The sequence below is a fragment of the Cantharellus anzutake genome (genome assembly GCF_015039405.1).
Source record: "Cantharellus anzutake strain C23 chromosome Unknown EI90scaffold_469, whole genome shotgun sequence".
NCBI lineage: Eukaryota > Fungi > Basidiomycota > Agaricomycetes > Cantharellales > Hydnaceae > Cantharellus > Cantharellus anzutake.
In genome coordinates this window covers 11141-33082 of record NW_024067419.1, presented here as the reverse complement: position 1 = coordinate 33082, position 21942 = coordinate 11141, and the positions used below count along the sequence as shown (strand labels likewise).

General features: G+C 47.1%; 5 protein-coding genes across 5 annotated transcripts; 3 read left to right on the top strand and 2 right to left on the bottom strand.

Annotated features, from left to right (window-relative positions):
* Positions 1-208: 208 nt before the first annotated feature.
* EI90DRAFT_1963445 (P-loop containing nucleoside triphosphate hydrolase protein) lies at positions 209-3413 on the top strand. Its single transcript, XM_039052378.1, has 9 exons — positions 209-740; positions 793-1008; positions 1059-1563; positions 1622-1710; positions 1771-2012; positions 2065-2331; positions 2381-2778; positions 2831-2858; positions 2982-3413. Exons 1-9 carry the CDS (start codon positions 275-277, stop codon positions 3108-3110), a joined length of 2340 nt encoding a protein of 779 aa, XP_038907344.1. The 5' UTR covers positions 209-274; the 3' UTR covers positions 3111-3413.
* Positions 3414-3850: 437 nt separating this feature from the next.
* Positions 3851-4630, top strand: EI90DRAFT_3111274 (uncharacterized protein; the record flags this gene model as incomplete). The annotated part of the gene is made up of 4 exons (XM_039062644.1): positions 3851-3956; positions 4015-4056; positions 4113-4208; positions 4268-4630. Coding segments are annotated over exons 2-4 (452 nt in total), but the record flags the coding sequence as incomplete, so codon positions are not given.
* A 1275-nt stretch (positions 4631-5905) lies between these two features.
* Positions 5906-6720, bottom strand: EI90DRAFT_1963438 (uncharacterized protein). The gene is made up of 3 exons (XM_039052377.1): positions 6401-6720; positions 6290-6339; positions 5906-6222 (listed from the first exon to the last, which is right to left on the bottom strand). Exons 1-3 carry the CDS (start codon positions 6589-6591, stop codon positions 5957-5959), a joined length of 507 nt encoding a protein of 168 aa, XP_038907342.1. The 5' UTR covers positions 6592-6720; the 3' UTR covers positions 5906-5956.
* An 11586-nt stretch (positions 6721-18306) lies between these two features.
* EI90DRAFT_3026398 (ribonuclease H-like domain-containing protein) lies at positions 18307-19427 on the top strand (the record flags this gene model as incomplete). The annotated part of the gene is made up of 6 exons (XM_039057940.1): positions 18307-18590; positions 18638-18789; positions 18838-18903; positions 18952-19185; positions 19231-19296; positions 19369-19427. 6 exons carry the CDS (start codon positions 18307-18309, stop codon positions 19425-19427), a joined length of 861 nt encoding a protein of 286 aa, XP_038907341.1.
* Positions 19428-19481: 54 nt separating this feature from the next.
* EI90DRAFT_3111271 (uncharacterized protein) lies at positions 19482-21432 on the bottom strand. The gene is given in 7 exon segments (XM_039062643.1): positions 19482-19674; positions 19694-20076; positions 20126-20434; positions 20494-20629; positions 20677-20908; positions 20957-21052; positions 21102-21432. The coding sequence occupies 7 exon segments, from the start codon at positions 21411-21413 to the stop codon at positions 19538-19540; spliced, it is 1605 nt and encodes a 534-aa protein (XP_038907340.1). The 5' UTR covers positions 21414-21432; the 3' UTR covers positions 19482-19537.
* Between the last annotated feature and the right edge of the window lie 510 nt (positions 21433-21942).

Genomic DNA, 21942 nt, shown 5'->3' with positions numbered 1-21942 from the left:
GGATTTTGATATGTCTATGTCCAAACTCCCCCCTACACGTAAACTACCAAAAACGAACTACCTAATCCACCAAGGTAGTCCTACGATGCCTCGGCTTCCAATTGTAGGCATAATACCCATATTTTGGGGACTTGGGGCGAACTTTGATGTGGACCAACATCTTCGTCTCCCTTTCATTGGTGCAATCTGGAGGCAGGCCACTCAGCTCCAGTTGGGACTCTTCCCTGACAGTGCTGCGCTCATCCCGGAATACATTGGCTGGACTCACTCTGAGATGCAATCTGTGCAGCGGCTCTTTGAGGTTGCAGGCAACAAGTCTGCTGATCAAGTCGGAATCCTCTTCACATCTCGAACGCACCCAGAACTGGCACCTGCGAAAAAACTCTGGAAGGATGCTTGGAAGAAAATCTGGAAACGGCTAGATGGTTATAACCTCATCGTTCAGCTTCTACATCGGAATGCCTGCCACCCTCACCAAATAATGACGCGGGAGGGTCAGGTCAAGTTCCCATCGAAACCTGTCAGCCTTGGCAACCTGCACCAGGACATTGCAAACGAAGTTTTCGGCCCTGAAATTTCTACAATCGACAGGAACGATGGCGAAATGATGATCTCCATGGATGTGATGGATGTAATCGACAAAATGGTTAGTATCGTCTGGCACAATCTCCAGGTCCAGACGTCCCGCACTCAAAAGGAAGCTGGAGAATTGCATGTGGAAATTCTTCGCAAGTATGATGGTATGTTGGAGGACCTCATTTCTACATCGTCACAGTGACACAACAAACACAGAAATTCGAGCATGCCTGGATGGTAATACGCCAGACAAACTCAATATGCCGAAGATTCGTAGTTTCATTCGTTCATACTTGACATGGCGGGAGAAGGCCAGACTATTCATCGACAAACATCGGAGAAAGGAAATCACGGAGATGGAGACCTACATGGAATGGCTTCTGCATCACATGCGTGTCGAGGGTGCAGAGAACAAGCTTGTGGGGAACAAGAGTGTGTGACCCTTAGTAATGTTTCGTCTCATACTCACCGACGATTTGTAGTGGTGGTTGCAGTTACTGCAACCACCTTGTATGTCCTGCAGAATCTTGCCAATGACGAGCAACGTATGGATCTCGAGCGCTACCTTGTCGAGCTGTGGGATCAGGATGTGTACAGCTTGGGACCCGAAGACCTCAGAGAGGTGCAACTGACCAATTGCCTTCCCTCTGGTGGTCAACAATCATGGGGCATCGAAGACCTGGGCATCGAAGCTGCAAGAGGCTTTTCATTGGAGCAGCTCAAGGAAAAGCTTGGCCTCAATCTTGGCCACATACAATCTCGGCAGCTTGGTTTCCTGAACACGGAATACGATGTTTCGCAAATCTACTCTCCCTGGGATCGTGAAACCTGGAAGGACTATCGCCAGAGTGGAAACATCCAGCCTCTCCATCTTCAGGAGCAGCAATTAGATGGGCTCCACAGCATATACTCCATGCTTTTCCGGCCCCGACCCTCCCCAAAAACGGGCATCCTCATTGCTGACACTATGGGCATTGGGAAGACTGCGTAAGCAGTGGTGTTGATTTGGTCATCTTGGGACTATGACTAAGAAGTTTTCTTCCAGGCAAGCACTCGGATTCATTTCCATGGTTATGTCGCGAATCGCAGCACAGAAACATCACAACATGAATCTCCCTGATGGATCGATCTATGGTGAGCGGCGACCACTCCAATACCTCAAGGGGAACATACCCTGATACATTTTCACCATAGCTGAGTGCCCCTTCCCAGTTGGGTCAAAGGATTCCAACGTACACTGTGGTCCACATGTGGTAATCTCTTCGGTGTCCCTGATGGAGAACTGGATGCGGGAGATTCGAACCTGGTTTGCACCTCAAACTGTGGATGTGTTTCTGTACTCGTCCAAGTCAGCCAATGGATTCTGGGCAGGCAATGGCCCCTGGAACGCCTCACAGTTGCCACTGGAACAACGGATTGTTGTGGTTTCTGATTCAGTAAGATCTTGACACGTCTGAATTTCAGATACTCACCATCCTATGCTGCCAGCTGTACAAGAAAGAATTTTTGCGTTTTTTCAACAAGCCCTCATCCCCTTCCCGTCCTGGAATGAAGAGCCAACCGGTATGGGAATGTCCACGCCGCCGCAATCCAAATCAGTCCACAGATGGGAGCATATTCTGTCTCAGGCCCTGCACCTTCATCGCGGATGAGGTGCATGTGTTTCGCAAAAATCCGGCAGAGTTGATACCCATGCGTGAACGCTCACAATTTGTCATCGGGATGTCTGGCACACCGCTCATCACAGAGCCCCAGGTAATCACGTCCCATTCCTCAGAGCGACATCGTGTCTAACCAAGTACAGGATTTGTTGAACCTTGGACTTTTACTCGGTATCCCCACCTTCATGGACCTTGCCGTCACCTCCAAACAGTGGGACACTCAGAGGAGCGTTGCATCTATGCAAAGAGCTTTAAGCAAGAGGTGCAAGGCAGACTTGGAGAAGGCGATGGAAACGGGAGATTTCAGCACCATCAACTCCGATGACGCTGCCATTGGTTACCGTGCCCTAATCCATGAGTCCATCATAGACTTCAAGAAGCACTTCGAAGGGGTGATTCTGCGTCGTTGTCTGGAGTCCAAGCGTCGCGATGGGACTCTTCTTGTTGCATTGCCACCTCTCGTCCAGATCCAGGTGTGGGTGAAGTTGGGTTCAGCACATGAGAATGCGCTGTCAGGCATAACGAAGGCAGCAGTGGACAAGTCAGTATTCTCTTTCAGCACTCGATACAGGTATTCACCCTGCCACCTTCAGTGGCACCATGGGACCAAAAGAATATGGCGTAAGTGATGTTAGTTGTTCCAGTGGAGTGTACTACTGTCTGACGACACAAATCATCAGAGATTTCTCATCAGGGGTAGGAAGGGGACAGATCACTGTGTGTCCTGTTCTCGCAGCATGTCAGCACCAATTTTTGGGTCCCTGGAAGACTACGAACAGAACGGTGGGTTGGAGCACTGTGCCAAGTGGGAAACTGCACTGCAGATCATCAAGCACGACTGCCTTCGTGATGACATCCCCCCCTGCACCGTGAACGAGGCTGGGGAGATCCAGATTCCTGCACTTTCTCCTGGTGCAACTGTGAAGCCTACCCAGAATCGGAAGATCGCCGTGTTTATGGAGTTCAAATCCAATGCCCCAGCCTTTGCCTCCGCCATCCATGTCAAACTCAACATCGGTGCCCTCGTTCTGGATGGGGACAAGGATGCATCGGTCCGGTTGCCTATCATCGACAAGTGGAAGCGTGGCGAGGTCGTGAATGGGCTGCACATTAGGGTCCTGATCTTTACCAACGTTCTGAAGGCTGGTGTGAATCTGAGCGCTGCTGATCGATTGATTCTTATGGTGAGTCCCTCTCAGCGCGTCAACATGTCATCCTTTTGCTTGACATTCACCTACCACTAGAATTCCCAATGGAGCCAGCAAGATACAGATCAGATCATTGCTAGAGTCCACAGGCAACCCCAGAAATCACCCGTCCATTGCTACCATATGTGCACGGTGAACTCTGCTGATGCGTTCATGCTGAATACATCCAAGCATAAGGCACTCCAGCTTCAGCTTTTCACTAACCAGGCGGACAGAGAAGGTAAAGTCCTTTTTTGATCGTCCATCAGATTCTGAGACATACATACAGAACTGGAGGCAATAATTATAACTGGAAGCGCCCAAGCAGCCATGGATAGTGTGGAAGAGGGCACGGAAGAGTCGGTGGCTTCAACCTCCAAGAGGAAAAAGCGATCCTCTGATGCAACCAACACCAAGGGCAAGAGGTTGCGGGCAGATAAAGCGAGCACACCGGCCAGCTCTGATGCTAGCAGCTACAAGTTGCATCCAGCAAAAGCCAGAATTCCCCCCAGCGATGCAGATGACGAGGACAGTACGTAATTTAATTTGACCTTGGGAGAGATACGCATCGATGGATTCATATCCAACAGGCACCTCACAGGCAGATAACATGGGGAGCCAAAGTTGGAGTGGTAAGACTGCGCCTCTGCATCACCCCTCACGACTGGCATGCTGATTTAGAGTGTAGAGAACCAATCAGGCCGGATGGAGCCAACTGGTGACATGGGTGGTTCAGAGGGTTCAGATTTGGACGAGTTGCGACTGGGAGGCAAATACAGCAGTGGTCAGTGCAAGGGCAAATGATCACTGCATGTTGTCTAACGTGATTTTCCTTTTTTTTAGGATCCAGAGGGTTGGGCATTGGCTCAAGGAGTGTGGGTCCTTCTGCCTCAGCCACTGCCCCAAGCCGTGTTGCATCCACTCTTGGTCACGCTGTGCAAGGCCCAGCGATATCTACACCCAATCGCACCACTCAAGTGTCTACAACTCAGGGTACATTCATTGTACCAACTTCCTCAGTCTCATCTCGTCCTCGTCCTCGGCCACGTGTAACTGGGTTAGTGGTCACCAGGGACGCAGCCAGAGAAGCCACCAGGGAGGTCATCAGGGAAGCTAGTCCTCCAGAACTGCCTCGTTTCCTACCGCACACAAAGAGAGGCCGGGGGGAAGGTTGTAGGCGTGGAATAACACTGCGATGGACTATTGGGGAAATAACTATACAATGTCCACAGAGTGTGTTAGAATTAAAAAAAAAAAAGTTTACAACGTCACCCAAATTCTAAAATCATAGCTGCTCATCGTCGAGAGCGATGGACTCATAATAGAGGGAAAAAAGTTGCCTAGGAATGTCAAGTTTCAGGGCAATTGGCCCAGCGGTTGTGGAGAGGTGATGATATTTGCCTTACCACGATGATTCCACATGGTGTCGAATGCCACGTGAGCCTGCCGGTAGTGAGAAATGCCGGCCTTCGGGAGATTGCGAAGCCAGTGTGACAAAGTTTTGTGTCACAAGATTCTGATGCGGTCCTCTTTGGTCCTAACCGTCCCCGTCTCATGTTCTTTTTCGTGATCACACATGTGATGGTGGTCCAATCTTCCTCGCCTTCCAGTTACCCATTCCACTGACTAATCTGCTTGCTGAGGAAGCGATCCGCTCTCCTTCGCCTACCAACAATGCCCACCTGGCAGCCAGTCTGCAAGCATCAACCGTTCTTCGCCAGCCAGATGCAATGAAGATCCCAGTTAATGTCAACCTGCGAGCGCAAGGAATTTTGACCTCGAAAGGGGAGAAATGTAAGGCGATAGCGGAGACCTCCTTTGGAGCATGAGCAGGGATGAGTGACGTTCATCTATTTGTGGGGCTATACATGTTCACCATTTAGGGAGATGATGCCGCAAATGAGATCAGGATTGGGGGGGTTCTTTGGATGCGGGTTCCATGCAGTGGTTTTTGTATCTTCGGCTTCACGTGCGGCGCTTGCCAATCCACTCTGAAAAGCCATTCATTGTTCATGTAAATGAAGCGATCTCGACTTGGTCTTTCCCACAGAAATCAACTCGGATCTGTACTGGCCTGCAGTGTATTTGATTGAAATCGGAGTCGGAGGTCACACCAATCATGTTGCAGGAGTCCCTGGCTGGTAACCTGGAACTTAGATAGCTTCTGGATCTAACCACTGAAGTGGTCCATTCACGAAACCACCGTGCTCGAGCGCTGCAGATTCATGTCGCCAGCGAGATCACCTCTCCAAGCATCAACGACGACAAGGTGGGAACCTTCCCGCTTCTCCATTCACTCCTAATCATCCCATTGCCTCTGATGGCTCTCGAACAACTGTTGGTCCTTTGCATAGCCGTGCTGTGCAGGAGCACAATATTGCAGTGCTCTCCTGCTAGAAAGTAAGCATTTGGGTTGGTGTTGTTGAAATGGCTAGTGCTGACTCCTTTACCACCTTTCCTTTCTCGCATCGACTTCCCCACAGATGCTGGTGACGGTTCCCACTCGCTCAACTGCCGGTGACCTATTCTGACCTAATCGGTCTGGATCAGCGGTGTAGTGGACCCGGCCCGCAGTGGGCCAGCAGCGAATGCGATTGCACAAGACAGACATGGCAGCCCGTAGTTACAAGCTACAAACAATGTCGAACCAATCCCAGCGCAAACACTTATCACTAAGCGCTGAATGCAAACAAAAGAAAAACAGTCGAAACAAGATACAAGGGCAGTCAATGGTACAGCAGGAGGCGATGGGGAGGGGTGGGATGCATGAAAGGGTAAGGCAGAACTAAGAATGAGAGCTAAAGAACAAACAAAGTCAAGTGCCTTAGTGAAGAAGTGAGTGGTTCGCAACAGGGAAAGACCCACAAGATCGCACGCGATGAATCGGTTGAAGATGCAGTGTAATTTTGCAGAGACTAGTGCTGCCTAGTCAGCATGCATAAGTTACAGGTCCCATCACGCCATGGGGCAACTTACCAGTTGGCCAAACCAAAGCGCAGGTGCAAGGACAGGTCCAGAGGATGGGGTAGCGCGAGGTCCCATCCGTTGGAGCGACTTGAATCCTGCCCAGGATCCAGGATTAAGTTAGGACCCGGATAGGTTTTCGTCCCTCGGTGCTGCAACAGCACAGGACATGGGGCCATCTCCAGGCCGCGCAAGTGGGACATGATTAGACACGTGAAAAAAATTTGAACGCAGATTTATTAGGCCCTTATTCCTTATGCATGGGTCGAGCATATCAATTATGCCCAGTCTTCCAACTGGCCATCCTGCAAATTAGTTTCTTTATGACCCTGACAACATCGCTAGTCCATCTTTTCGTCTTATATGATCATGTGCTGGCCCAGTGATTGTGCGACAGATGACGGTCTGAGAACTTAACGTATTTTTCAAATGATGTATTGGACTGTTCTCAAGCCGAAGGGTATCAACTTGTTGGAATAAAGAGCCAGTCGGAGGGACTCATCTCAACTTGCAAGTGGCCAGCTGACTTACTTGGTGGCGTCTCGTTGCTTTCACCTGCATGCACTGGATTTAAAAGGGACAGATCTTCTGGGCAAGATGAAATGGAAGACTGGGGAGTATATTGCCCAGTCCAGTAGCACATGAACTAGAGGAGAGTAATTACCTAGCGAGTATATCGCTGGTATACATGAATCAGTACAAGATGATGGACACAGTGAGAGGATAGTCAGACTCACCTCAGTGCCGTAGTGTGTGAACTGAGGAAAGAGTGGTGAGATTCAAAAATTCCTGCCTTGATCGCTAGGCGCTATGATTTTCTTTTTCTAACACAAGAAAACGATGCAACAACTGCATTCGCGACGATGTCGAGGTATGTTCATAGTTCTGTATTCATCATCCCTTACTCTAGTATCTCATTTCCCTTTTTAAACAAGGCTTTTTCTTCAAGGGCATTCCCTCGCCTATTCCCTTACAGGTGTAGAATACCCAAAGGAGAACGGGATCACCCCCCCACATTTATTGAACACATCGGATGGTGCTTACAGTATCATGATGGGTGTTTTTGCAGAGACCATTCGTTCCCTTGTTCCCTTTGGTATCTACCAACCACAGGGCCTCAATTCGGAGCAAAATCTGGAGTCAAACGATCAAGTGGCCCCCCCCAGTCTTTGGGTTACAATCAACCCAAGGAACCAAGTTTTTGTGGGGACAAGTCCGTGCACCGCAAAAAGTCGGATTCTGTGGATTCTACCCAACAACGCACACTACATACCCACCTATGCTTCAATTGCTCATTCCCTCACTATCTAACACTCCATACACCCATTCCCTATTTTTCCATATTTTTCCCATCATTCCCGACAGTCCCAGGTCAATTTCCCACACCCAACCACACGGCCAATTTCACCCCCTCCCCAGACCTCCACAACTACACATCAAACATAGCCATTTTTCTGCCCGATGGTGATGCTCTACCTTCCCCCCTTCACTCATGGAGCATTTCCCAGAATGGAAACCCCATTGGTTCAGCACGGTGTAGAGCCTCACGTGGTGTTGACAGCACCTGTCAATGGCCATATCTCAGGAACTACTGCACCAATCGGGACAAATGAGGGTTCGTTGGAAAGCTGGAGATGGGGAGGTTGCTGACGGGAGGATAGGCGGGCGCTGTAGCGAAGTGTTGCGGAGTTAACCCTTACAATTTCCATTTCGGATCCGTTGTCACAATTCCCCCATTCATTCTATATCTTTTATTGTTTCTCTGTCCCTGATTGGACATTCTTTATTTACAGTTGCCTATCGGCCCGTTTGCATTTCCCCACTGCATTCATTTTATTTCCAGCCCATATAAAATAGAGAAACCTTGTACATAACAAGTTAGTACTGAATAGACCCGTGAAGTGTTAGTTTGAGGTTTTTACAGACCTAGTAGCACCCCTGGACCAAAACCCGACCTCCCAACCTGTACCTGCGCATCACTACAACCCTCCCCCTCTTCTCTGTCTCAAAGTCAAGGCGATCGACCCATTACAACATTTGAAGGAACTGAAGGACCAAATGCTATGGAAAGAATGCAAAACTTGGTGGCAGATCTGTATCTCACGCAGCAAATGCGAGTCCATGACAAGGAATGGACAGTACTGTTAACATGGGAAGTGCAAAGACCGACATATCAGGATGCTATGGAAACTGTTAGTAGGAAAAGGAGACCAGCCAAGGACAAACGATGGAATACTTGTGGCAGACATCGGAACACCATCAAGGGGAGCATTGACACCATTTAGCACATACATAATAACACTATCACATGTAAGAGGATTGGGAAGGAGGACAAAAGGAGAGTGGGAGCAGACAACGGTGGGGGTGTAGTGCAGAATGGAGAAAGTAGACATGTGGAAAGGATCTGGCGAAGATGTAATGAGAATTGAGAAAGAAGATGACATAATTTCAGCATCGAAATTTCACTAATATTGCCATGGTGAAGAGACTCTTTTGGCAGCAACTGTTCCGAGAAAGGAAACACACATAGATCACAAGCGCTGCTAGACTCAACATCACCAATTGTGAGTTGGCCTCAGCATCATCCTGGTTCAGTACAACGGAGGAGGGTGGAGACCATGTGGTGAAGTTAACCTACAAGTTCTCATTTTTATGTTCAGGTGGCGCCAACAGTTATTGTGACAAAGTTTGTGTCACAACTGTGACAAAAGCGGTGATGCACAGGGGGAACAGAGTATGCATCACCGGTTCGGTCACAAATATTGTGACACAAGTTGTCACCACATTTCTGTTCCTCTAAAGGGATCTGTGTGCTTTCGTCAGCTTGAGGAAAGCCTATTGCAATAGAAAGAGTGTCAGCACCTCCAAGAGGAACAGAAGTGCATCTGTCACAAAGTTTTGTCACAAGATTGTGACACAAACGGTGATGCATACTCTGTTCCTCCAAGGGGAACAGAAATGTACCACTATGCTTTCGTCAGCTTGAGGAAAGCCTATTGCAATAGAAGGAGTGTCAGCACCTCCAGGAGGAACAGAAATACAGTGACAACTTGAGTCACAATTTTTGTGACACAACAAGCGGTGATGCACACTCTGTTCCTCCAGGGGGAACAGAAAATGCAGTGACAACTCATGTCACAATTTTTGTGACTCAACCGGCGATGCATACTCTGTTCCTCCAAGGGGAACAGAATGCCTCTGTGACAATATTTTGTTACAATATTGTGACACAAACGGTGATGCATACTCTGTTCCTCCAAGGGGAACAGAAGTGCATCTGTGACAACTTGTGTCACAATGTTTGTGACCGAACCGGTGATGAGTACTCCGTTCCTCCAGGGGGAACAGAAAATGCAGTGACAACTTGTGTCACAATTTTTGTGACTCAACCGGTGATGCATACTCTGTTCCTCTAGGGGGAACAGAATGCCTCTGTGACAATATTTTGTTACAATATTGTGACACAAGCGGTGATGCATACTCTGTTCCTCCAGGGGGAACAGAAGTGCATCTGTGACAACATTTTGTTACAATATTGTGACACAAACGGTGGTGCACACTCTGTTCCTCTAGGGGGAACAGAATGCCTCTGTGACAACATTTTGTTACAATAGTGTGACACAAGCGGTGGTGCACACTCTGTTCCTCTAGGGGGAACAGAATGCCTCTGTGACAACATTTTGTTACAATAGTGTGACACAAGCGGTGGTGCACACTCTGTTCCTCTAGGGGGAACAGAATGCCTCTGTGACAACATTTTGTTACAATAGTGTGACACAAGCAGTGGTGCACACTCTGTTCCTCCAGGGGAAACAGAAAATGCAGTGACAACTCGTGTCACAATTTTTGTGACTCAACCGGTGATGCATACTCTGTTCCTCTAGGGGGAACAGAATGCCTCTGTGACAACATTTTGTTACAATATTGTGACACAAACGGTGATGCATACTCTGTTCCTCCAAGGGGAACAGAAGTGCATCTGTGACAACTTGTGTCACAATTTTTGTGACCAAACCGGTGATGCATACTCTGTTCCTCCAGGGGGAACAGAAAATGCAGTGACAACTTGTGTCACAATTTTTGTGACTCAACCGGTGATGCATACTCTGTTCCTCTAGGGGAACAGAATGCCTCTGTGACAACATTTTGTTACAATATTGTGACACAAGCGGTGATGCATACTCTGTTCCTCCAGGGGGAACAGAAGTGCATCTGTGACAACATTTTGTTACAATATTGTGACACAAGCGGTGGTGCACACTCTGTTCCTCTAGGGGGAACAGAATGCCTCTGTGACAACATTTTGTTACAATATTGTGACACAAGCGGTGATGCATACTCTGTTCCTCCAAGGGGAACAGAAATGTGGTGACAACTTGTGTCACAATTTTTGTGACCGAACCGGTGATGCATACTCTGTTCCTCTAGGGGGAACAGAATGCCTCTGTGACAACATTTTGTTACAATATTGTGACACAAGCGGTGGTGCACACTCTGTTCCTCTAGGGGGAACAGAATGCCTCTGTGACAACATTTTGTTACAATATTGTGACACAAACGGTGGTGCACACTCTGTTCCTCTAGGGGGAACAGAATGCCTCTGTGACAACATTTTGTTACAATATTGTGACACAAGCGGTGGTGCACACTCTGTTCCTCCAGGGGGAACAGAAAAGGCAGTGACAACTCATGTCACAATTTTTGTGACTCAACCGGTGATGCATACTCTGTTCCTCCAGGGGGAACAGAAAATGCAGTGACAACTTGTGTCACAATGTTTGTGACTCAACCGGTGATGCATACTCTGTTCCTCTAGGGGGAACAGAATGCCTCTGTGACAATGTTTTGTTACAATATTGTGACACAAGCGGTGATGCACACTCTGTTCCTCTAGGGGGAACAGAATGCCTCTGTGACAACATTTTGTTACAATATTGTGACACAAGCGGTGGTGCACACTCTGTTCCTCTAGGGGGAACAGAAGTGCATCTGTGACGACTTTTTGTCACAATTTTTGTGACACAAGCGGTGATGTATACTCTGTTCCTCCAAAGGGGAACAGAAATGCAGTGACAACTTGTGTCACAATTTTTGTGACCAAACCGGTGATGCATACTCTGTTCCTCTAGGGGGAACAGAATGCCTCTGTCACAATATTTTGTTACAATATTGTGACACAAGCAGTGATGCATACTCTGTTCCTCCAAGGGGAACAGAAGTGCATCTGTGACAACTTGTGTCACAATATTTTTGTGACCCAACCGGTGATGCATACTCTGTTCCTCCAGGGGGTACAAAAATGTGCAAGCCAAAGTAAAACTTGCTAGAGTGCCCTACTGCTTGATGCCCTAGCGCTAGGGCAAGCTGAACCTGGTCCCTAGGAATTTTTTGACCCTAGGGCAGGATGACCCAGGTTAGGGCTAGGGATCCTGCCCTAGGGATTTTTCAAACCCTGGAACCCTAGGCCCCCTCTTAAAGTATAAATACCTTAAGGGCAAAAAGCTGATGAGTCTCAGACGAAAGCACCTGTATCTCTTGTGGGATAAGGTCCTCCCTTTTGCTCTGGTTTTTCCCTCATTAACTTCTAAAAACACTCGATTTCTAAAACACGCGATTTGTCTTTTGCCACCCAACCCAACCCACCCAACCCAACTAACCAAACCCCCAACCACCCAATACAACCACCCAACTCAACCAAACAGTTGCTACTATATCGGGTTATAATATAAACATTTATATACATAAACTATATATTACTTCTATTTTCGGATTAGCCCTGGTGCATGCTTATTAAGCATTTCCAATGATTATTTAAGCATGTTGGGATGTTTCTAACGAAACATCCCACTGTTTTTGTGCACAGACCTCCCCATAAAGTATAAATACCTTAAGGGCAAAAAGCTGATGAGTCTCAGACGAAAGCACCTGTATCTCTTGTGGGATAAGGTCCTCCCTTTTGCTCTGTCCTTTTCCTCATTAACTTCTCTAAAACACTCGATTTCGAAAACACGCGATTTGTCTTTTGCCACCCAACTCTACCCCCTGTGTTCCGAAATCAGCTAAGTCATGGCCCCTTCAAATGTTCTTCCCCATTTTCAGAAGCAATCCTCCTCTAGGGCCCTTTCCCCTGCTCTCATCGGTGCTAGTGTAAACTCTTGGCAGGTTACCACCAGCCAGAGGATGCATGCCCTCTCTACCTGCAGTACTGTGGGTGAGGTGATAGCATCGGTGCCTGTGTCCTACAGGGAGGTTTTATCGCCTCTCCTGTACCAGCTTTCCAGCCTCTCTGTTAAACAGGGAGCTGTGCAGATTACTTATAATAAGTTACTGCATCATAAAGCTGTTGGTTCTTGGCCTCCTCAATTGATGGGGCTTCATGAACCCTCCTTTGGCTTGTCCAAGGAGTTCAAGGACACCCAGCCCATTCTGGTGGCAGAAATGTCCCAGAGGTATGCTGAATTCCGAGGCCAGATGCTGGATATGGCTATCCAGTTGAAGGATCAGGAAAGAGGCTGGCTGGCTAATTCGTTGCTAATTAGCAACTACCTTCCCCCCATGCTGGATTTGATCCATGCAACTTATCTGGGCCTTAAGGAACAGTATAAGCAGCCTCTTTTCGAGGAGACTCCTACAGCTCCTGGTGAGCTTAGGATTGTGGGGTGGAAGGATCACCCAGTGTATTTTGGTGAATACCAAAGGGTGAGGGATGATATATCCTCCATTTGCGCCAGAATTGTTGAGATTGAAAAATCGAAACAAATGAAGGCACAACAGGCAATGGAGGCGAAAATCTCCCTAAAAGAGCAAGCAGATGTGGTCATGGGTGATGCTGCCACCCAAGACCAGGCCCTCAAGGATGTTATTGCTTCTGAGGTGGCCAAAGCTCTTTCATCTTCCAAGAAGGTGAGTAGTCTCTCCAAGTCGCTTGGGAGTCTTAAAATATCTGCTAACCCTTCCTCTCTTTCTCTAGAAAGCCAATGGGCCATCCACCCAGACCAAGAGGAAGGATGCACAGGATGCTGGGAAGAAGCACTCTATCAAGAGTACTTCCCCCAAGGGCAAGGCCTCAAAAGCCAAGCCAGCTCCTGGCAAAACAGGCAAGCCAAAGAAATAATTTCTTTGGACTGGAGGTATGAGTTCCCCTCTACTTACCCAGATGAAATCCTGACTATTCCCACCCCCTTAGCACTTAGATGTATTCTTGCCAAGGTCCCAGTCGCTGTGTTGGAGGCTGCTAGGTTCAGAGGGCTTGTACACTGTGGGGATGGAGTTAGAATACCAGATTTTCTTGCAATACATGTATCTGCTGGTCTCAAATATATGTTTTCCTCTTATCATCGCCCCCATCTAATTATCGATGCATATGAGAAATTTGCCACATCCTTAAGATGGAAAATTTACTTTCTAAGTAAAGAGGAAAAGGATGAACAACCTTATGACCCAGACTATGAGGTATATGACCCTTTGAAGGACACTTCTAGGGCACCTTTAGCACCTCAATATATCGAGGAGGGCCTGGAGGCGGGAAAAGTCTATATAGACAACCACTTGAAAGCTATACCCAGCCTTAAACTATTTCGAAGATCCCCTGAATTCGTAGTAGTGACCCAACTTGAAGAGTATTTGACACAACAGCAATTGTTGGTCTTACCCACAGACAAGAACCTAGGTGCTTGTATAGTAACAAGGGACTGGTTCATAAGGAAATGTACAGACCTTCTAGGAGACACTCATAACTATAAACTAGTTACTGAGGAAGAGAAGGATTCTATACTAAAAGAAACATACAACAAGTGTATGAGGTTAAGCACTAGGCCAGTGTTAATTAACAACATACAACTGAGCAGATTCCTTGCTTCAAAGATCCCTAAGGAAGGGCTTTATATGACAGCTAAACTACCTAAGTTTTATGGAATTCCAAAAATACATAAGCAGCCTTGGAAACTTAGGCCCATTGTACCCTGTCATAGCAATATGCAAAGCCCTGCTGCAAAGTATGTCTCTAAACTCTTGAAACCCTTGGTGAACAATAGACCATATGTCTTGAAAGGTAGTAAAGACTTGGCTAGAAGGCTATCAAGAGTAACCATTCCCCCTGGAAGGAAAGTTTTTTTGATATCTGGTGACGTAGTTGCCTTTTATCCCAATATACCATGTAGAGAAGCCATTGCAATCGCATTAAAATGGTGGCTCAAGGATATTGGAAAAGACTTGCAACAAGCAGAGAAAGATCTATTTATTAGAGCTATGCAAGTTGCTAATGGTAACCTCCTCTTTGAATTTCAAGAACAGACATATCTCCAATTGAGAGGCCTAGCTATGGGTGTGGCATGTTCACCAGACATTGCCAACCTATATGGTGCTCATTTTGAGGAGAAATTCTTCGATGAAGAAGATCGAGATAACTATCTATATTATGGAAGGTTTATCGATGATTGTCTTGGCATAGTAATCGCCTCAAATGCAGAGGAAGCTTTGGACTATGCTAATCAAATTAAATTTGATAACTGTGAAATTCTGTGGTCAGTGAAAGAATGGAGTACCCCATTCCTGGATCTACTGGTATATATCGATCCTGTAACAAAAACTATCGAACATATGCCATATCGCAAGGCACTGAACCACTATGAAAGAATCCCATGGGCATCCCACCATCCAGTTGATGTGAAAAGAGGCACTTTTCTGGGTGAGATGTCTAGACTGGCCACACTAAGTAGTCGTTGTCAACATTACTTAGATGCATGTGTAGACCTAGCTAAGCTATACATTGCAAGAGGCTACCCAGTTGAATTGGTGCAAAATTGGATAAGAGACAACACCTCCATAAGATGGCAAAACAGGCTTAGTGATCCTGAAGATGGCTCTAGAGGAATTATGGTGCTTAAATCCTATTTTAACCCAGCATGGGAAGATTTCAATGTCCATGAGATGTGGGACAAAATCAGGAAAACCTGGGCAACACACTATGACAAGGTAACATGGTGTAACACCCCAGATTGTGCAAATGTTGGACATGGCTGGAAGTGGTTGACTCTGGAGAGAACAGAGCCTGACCTGCCAGACAAGATCCAAGGCAAGAGAGTTGTCTGGGCCCACTACCAAAAGGTAGATGGTACTGCTTCGTACTGGTCAATTGACTCAGAGGCGACCAAGAGGCTAAGGACAGATGAGTACAAGGCTAAGGTATGGGGTGACAGGCTGCCTCAGGAGGAGGATAAGTATGTTCCCAAGCCAAAGTCTGTTATCAGATGTACTGATCCTCCAAGTCCTTCTGTCAAAAGATTTCAGGACGTTGAAGGACCACTCTCCTGGGTCGTGGAGGAAGAGAAAGCTCCTGTCCTGGGTTGGAAGCGAAGGCTTCTTTTTGACTTGCACAAATCTGATTTCCTAGATTGTGATCTCCTAGTGAGTAGGAAAAGAGTCTCTAATTTAAGAGACCTTACCAACTCCTGGAGAAAAAGTGTCCTAGCATCACATTCAGAGGTACATAATGACCTACCTGAAGACATGGATACATGGGGATGCTAATCTGAAAAGGGTTTGGGGTGGTATAAAGTTGTAGGCCTTGGGGGATCAAAACCCAAACAACCCACCCCACCCAACTAACCAAACCCCCAACCACCCAATACAACCACCCAACTCAACCAAACAGTTGCTACTATATCGGGTTATAATATAAACATTTATATACATAAACTATATATTACTTCTATTTTCGGATTAGCCCTGGTGCATGCTTATTAAGCATTTCCAATGATTATTTAAGCATGTTGGGATGTTTCTAACGAAACATCCCACTGTTTTTGTGCACAGACCTCCCCATAAAGTATAAATACCTTAAGGGCAAAAAGCTGATGAGTCTCAGACGAAAGCACCTGTATCTCTTGTGGGATAAGGTCCTCCCTTTTGCTCTGTCCTTTTCCTCATTAACTTCTCTAAAACACTCGATTTCGAAAACACGCGATTTGTCTTTTGCAACCCAACCCAACCCAACCTCTTGTCACTTTGTTGTCTTCTCACCTTCTTGTCCCCTTCTTCCACTCAAGTGAGACTTCAAACTCAAGTCTCCACTTTTTTTACTTCCACAGTTCCGCATTTTTGCTCCTTACCTTGTCTAGTTGTTGTCTTCTCACCTTGTCGTGTTGTTGCCTTGGTGCCTTGTCTAGTTGTCTAGTTCACCTTCTTAGCTTCTCAACTCAGACTTCAAACTTCACTTCGAACTTTTTTTAGTTTTCACTTCTTGCCTTGTCTAGTTGTCGTGTTGTCGCATTGTTGCATTGTTGTCTTGTTGTCTTGTTGTCTTCTCAAGTCCTTCTCAACTTCAGTTCTAACCTGTTCTCCCTCCTCTCTCACCTTCCACTTTCTTCCTATCAAAAAATTTCTCTTGTGGCTGTGCAAAAACTGCACAGCCACTTCTCTTTTTTTCCTTTCATAATTTTCACTAAAATCACACCTTCCTAACCCTATCAACCATTTCAATTTTCATCCATCCAGTCAAAAGTTATTCCACTTTTAATTATTCAACTTGCACCCTCACTGCACCCTCCTGCACCCTCGAAAGTTATTTTCCAAAAAAAAATCTCAAAAAATCTTATTCCATTCTCTCTCCTAAATATATCACTCTGAAAAACACCCCATATTTATATCTATTTTTTCCGCTCAGATATTTCACTTTTTATTTCACTTGCACCCTCAGTTGCACCCTCTGCACCCGAGTGCACCCTCAAAAAAAAACTTCCCCAAAAAATTCCGAATAAAATATCTCCCCATTCTATCTCCTCACCATATTCCACTCCAAAAAACCCCGCATTTTTTCCTATTTTCTTCCTCCACTTATCAATTTACTTATTATTTTTTTCCTTCAAATTTTATTTTTCCCATATCTCCTTACCCAGAGCAGCTATTCACATCCTCTTTTTTTCATCTTGTAGATCTCGCCCACAGCTATCTGGAATGCCTATTGCCGCCCATAATTCTCAAAACTGACTGAGAAAACATCGAGGCTTCAGGTCAAGGGTGCAGGGTGCAGAAATGTCCACGCTTATAACTTTTCAACGGCGGAACCAAATTTCAAATGATTGGTACCGTTAGAAAGGTGTGATTTTTCTCTTTTTTTCAAGCCCGGAAAATCCCGAGGGTGCAGCGGCAATAGCCTATCGCCCCCTCCTTCTATAGAGTTTTTGAAAGGACGAGGAAGTATCGGTATCTCGACAGTGAGCACTAATCGCGGCCTCCTTGCTTCGCGATGCCGCGTTTCATTTTGGCGGCTATGTTCACCCCCGTGGAGATCGGCTGTCGGACCACGCTCGTAGTCACTGTCATCATCCGACCCAACCGATGTCAGATCTAGGGGTGTGGATGGCATGCGGCGAGGGGTGGGCGGGTGAATTAAGGTTGCCATGGGGTCAATACACATCACTTCTCCGGCGGCGGCGGCTGAATAGTTATTTGATGTGTCGCGCAACATTGATAAGGTTGTAATGTTGATAAGGTTTTTGGCGTTTTTATATAATAAAAACTAACTCGGAACCTCCCAAGCTTGGCGCAAATGAGTCACATGACTCATTTACCGATGTCTGCTTCCGATATCTCCATGTCCCCGCATGTGCTGGCTTCTTGTCGTGCACGATGCTCCGCACCCTAGAACCCCTCGTCATGACCTCCCGTCCCTAACCGTGTAATTACGGCCTCCATTGCGTGGCCATGCTCCACGAGGGCAGTTAGGATCAAAATGCTCGGGCAATGTACAGGTCGTGACTGAAAAGATCTGTCATACTAGTCATAATAATGTACCAGAAGGATGTTATCAAACGCTAATAATACACGACAGTTTTGGGACTATTTCCTTTTTTGGTTTCTCCTCATCCTTATCCATCGTGAACCCTACCTGAAATTTTTCACTTCTTCGTCCATACAAAATGGCTTTACAACGATTTCAAACATCCCTAGATGAATGTTTGCGAGAGCTGCCTGGGGAGAGGGCTTATGAGCACTGGGAGCGTGCGAACATGGTTCAAACAATGATAGCAGCCAGGAAGCAAGAGATCCAAAAAACACGGACTGAGGCGTCAAAGGAACTGACGCGAGACTTTGAGCATTTAGAGGCATCAATGCCCCCATACGAGCTCCCCGTACCAATCGCTTATTGCACGGGCGTACAGCAATTCGAAAAGGAATACGACAAGCGGTTTGGGAATGCGAGGTGAGAAACCCATGCAACGTAAAGTCCCGGTCCTGACGAACAAAAAGGGAAATATTTGTGGACATGGAATGGTCCAAGGTGACTGGCCGATTCACCATTCTCTATCGACGAATGATGGGCCAAACCCTCAACCGAATAAGTACGATCCAATTTGCCCACTCATCGGGCGTGATAGTATACCAACTAGAGACTAGTGCATGTGAGTTCTCACCTTCAAACCATATTTGATTCTAATACGCATCCCAAGGCCCAACAAAAATAAAGCAGATACTCACTGCGGGACATGTCACAAAATATGGAGTTGGCATCCGATGTAAGCAAATTTGCGAATCGGGCGGACCACATTAAACGTGCACTACAGCCGACATGAAAACGGCAGAAGAGGTCTGGGGATTCTCCATGGCAAACACAAAAGATATTGGCGAGCTTGCAGTCCAACTGCATCCTCATCATTGGAAGAGGACGAAGGGCCTCAACCAACAACCAGGGATACGAAAGCTAGCCACATTGTATTTAAGGCAGCGGATTAAAAAGCACGAACCCAAGTGGCACGGGGGCTGGTGGACGCGGCACCTCTCAGACGAACAACTAGAGTGTAAGTTTGTGATTCCTCATAATACAATCGTTGACAATATCTCAGATGCTGCGATCGATGCATATGCATCGTATGAAATTTTCCTGAAAATTACGGAAAAATCAAACGAACGTGTGCCCCAAGGGTATATCTCGTTTCGTCATCTTTTTATTTCAATTTTTTTGAGCTCATACATGTAAAAAGATATAATCGGTAGTGAAAAAAATGCGAGGATGGCTGATAAATCGAACATGCCTAGCTGAAATGTCACATCCCAGGATTCATTCTTTGACCCATGTGGCAAAGATAATAATTCACCCATGCAAAAATGTTATTCGAGTACATGCGTTAAACTACAAAGAATACAAGCACATTACTCTTCGGAAGAAAACATGTTCTTAACCGCAGTCATCATACTGCGACGGAAGAAAGTTGCCATTATATCGTATTCTTCACGCTCGCGGGAAGTAAGGCAATCCTCTTTGTACGCATGATTCGCGATCCGAAGGTCTTCGAGTTCAACGATAACATCGGCGCACGCCCTCTTCGGTACAATGGCGACTCAGAGCTTTGGCTATTTTCATCATATCTGGCCCATGAGTTCCGAGGAACATCATCGCCATCGATGCTAATGAAAAGAGGTTCGCGGTATCGGGGGAATGGACAATTTCTTTGTCAGGGGTAGACAGGGCGTCTACCGCCTTCAACACCATCGCAATCAAGGACGTCGTCACCGATGAGTCCCCGATCGTAGATTCGTCATTGGAACTTCGATCCAACCAACTCGCCATAAGAGATCTTCTCATGCACCCCGCAGCGAGGAAGTACGACCCATGCATGATACATCCATGGCTCGTCGATCCCTCCTTTGAAATCGTCGCATAGGCATATATTTGCCCAGGCGGAAATACGCTAAGAATACAATTAGAAACCCAACCCAAAGGAGAAAAAATTCACTCACACTGTTTGACCTGCGGAAAGCACGAATGAACCGTACCGGTGTGGGGCCTGGTACAAGTACTCGAACCCCAATGGGGTCTGCACGTCCACATCACCGAAATTCACGATCAGCTTTTGACTTTCTTCGAGAATCGGGATGAAAAAAACCACATGGCCACTAGCGCAATAGAGGCTGATCCCAAGGCCGTTCGGGTTTTGATGGGGTGGATGCACGGATCCAACGGCGGAGATCATTGGGCCTCGCCAGTCTCGGACATGATGATCATCCAATGCAAAGTCCGCCAGGGCCACGCCATGAGTGTTAAGGAGCCTTTAACCCATGAGCTTACGCATCAAAGCAAAAAAAAAAAAAAAAAAAAAAAACCTCACCTCTCCACCGGTTGATATAGGCTCGCAGCTGTTGGGGCATGCTCGACGATGAGCGGCCTAGATGTTGGCCAATGACACATCTCGTATGCAGCTTCCCGCGCGGAAATCTCGAACAGTTCGTCCACTGCATCGGAATCTGGAAGACACGTCAACGAAACCAATGGAAAGAGCAAGCAAACTCACCTATACAGAGCATACTGGACCGAAAGTCGATGAGGTTGAAAAGGGTTGGAACGTCGAACTCGACTGACTGCTGCTGTCCCGTCAAGATGATAGGGTCACCAGCATCGACCATTGCCTGAAATTCTTCGGGTGACATATCGTAAGCCTGTGACGCATCTAGCACGGTGAGCATAGAGTTGTCGAGGTCGTACTGGGTTGATTCTACATAACCAGTGAAGGCACAGATAGATGCCTGCAATGCTATGAAAACCCAACCCTGAGAAGGCAACGAACGACTCACCGAGTTTTTATGGTACGGAAACACAAACGTTTCCTTGTGAGGTGTTCTATTTTTGCGCATAAGAGACGCAACACGGAATTCTACACGATATATATCCTGCCCAGGCCTGTCAGCTTTCACCGCCCAAAGCCCACAGAAAGCTTACCTTGGGATTTTTCGTCGGACCCGGTGAGGTCCTCTTGAGAGGGACTTGAGACATGTCCAAAGTGTTCAATTCTGGCCAAGACTCGATCTCCTCCTCAGAGATGGAGAACGCTATCGTTCGGTCCTTGGCCGTACCAGCCTTTCGAGAGGACACACGAGTCTTTTTCTGTGGTTGCAGGCCACTTTCATCTCCCCCCCGCCTACGCTTTTGACCGGCACGAGAAGTTCCCTGCCGGCGTGGCCCAAGGCCCACCTGTCCTTTGCTACCCTCGATTTTGCTTTGAGTTTGCTCCATGTGTGATCTGAGAGTCATCCCTCCTTGACTGCCAACTCCCTGGGTGTGTGGCTCGAGGCTCCTCCCGCCCTGGCCATCAGACGGCACCTCGGCTCTGCTACTTGAAGAGCCAGAGGTTGCTCCTTTACGTATGTGCGGGGGGGTGTGTGGCGTGTACGGGGGTGTGGGCACGTGGAGGCGGTGTCGCGGGGGCGTTACTGGGGGACGTGGAGTATGGCGAACCGAGTCCTCCTCATATGGGCTAGGGGAGCGATTTATCGTCTCGGGTATGCACGGCGAAACCAATGTCCATGCAGCATGGAACTCGTCAAGGTCAGCTTGTTCGACCCGTCCCGATCGAGAAACGGATATGATAAGGCGAAGTATGGCATTTTCCAACACCTTCTCCGGATCGGTGGTTCGAGAGAATCCTCCATCCAACACAGCATAAGTCAACAACGTGTTGATGGTAGGGAGCGTGGTCGGTTTCGTGAGACCCGTGTCAAGAAGCAACACGAGCGGGGAGACCAAAACCGCCATAACGAGCGGAGCAACGTGAGAAGAACTA

Bases quoted from the DNA above. Each gene is read 5' to 3' on its own strand.
- EI90DRAFT_1963438 (XM_039052377.1), bottom strand. From the start codon at position 6,591: ATGTCCCACTTGCGCGGCCTGGAGATGGCCCCATGTCCTGTGCTGTTG. The intron at 6,340-6,400 runs GTAAGTTGCCCC...AGGCAGCACTAG, and splicing joins CGCTTTGGTTTGGCCAACTG to TCTCTGCAAAATTACACTGC. The intron at 6,223-6,289 runs GTGGGTCTTTCC...TTTGTTCTTTAG, and splicing joins GATTCATCGCGTGCGATCTT to CTCTCATTCTTAGTTCTGCC.
- EI90DRAFT_3111271 (XM_039062643.1), bottom strand. From the start codon at position 21,413: ATGACTCTCAGATCACACATGGAGCAAACTCAAAGCAAAATCGAGGGT. The intron at 20,630-20,676 runs GTGAGTTTGCTT...CGTGTCTTCCAG, and splicing joins GTCCAGTATGCTCTGTATAG to ATTCCGATGCAGTGGACGAA. The intron at 20,435-20,493 runs GTGAGGTTTTTT...CATGGGTTAAAG, and splicing joins CTATATCAACCGGTGGAGAG to GCTCCTTAACACTCATGGCG.
- EI90DRAFT_1963445 (XM_039052378.1), top strand. From the start codon at position 275: ATGCAATCTGTGCAGCGGCTCTTTGAGGTTGCAGGCAACAAGTCTGCT. The intron at 1,009-1,058 runs GTGTGTGACCCT...GACGATTTGTAG, and splicing joins CAAGCTTGTGGGGAACAAGA to TGGTGGTTGCAGTTACTGCA. The intron at 2,859-2,981 runs GTAAGTGATGTT...GCAGCATGTCAG, and splicing joins TGGGACCAAAAGAATATGGC to CACCAATTTTTGGGTCCCTG.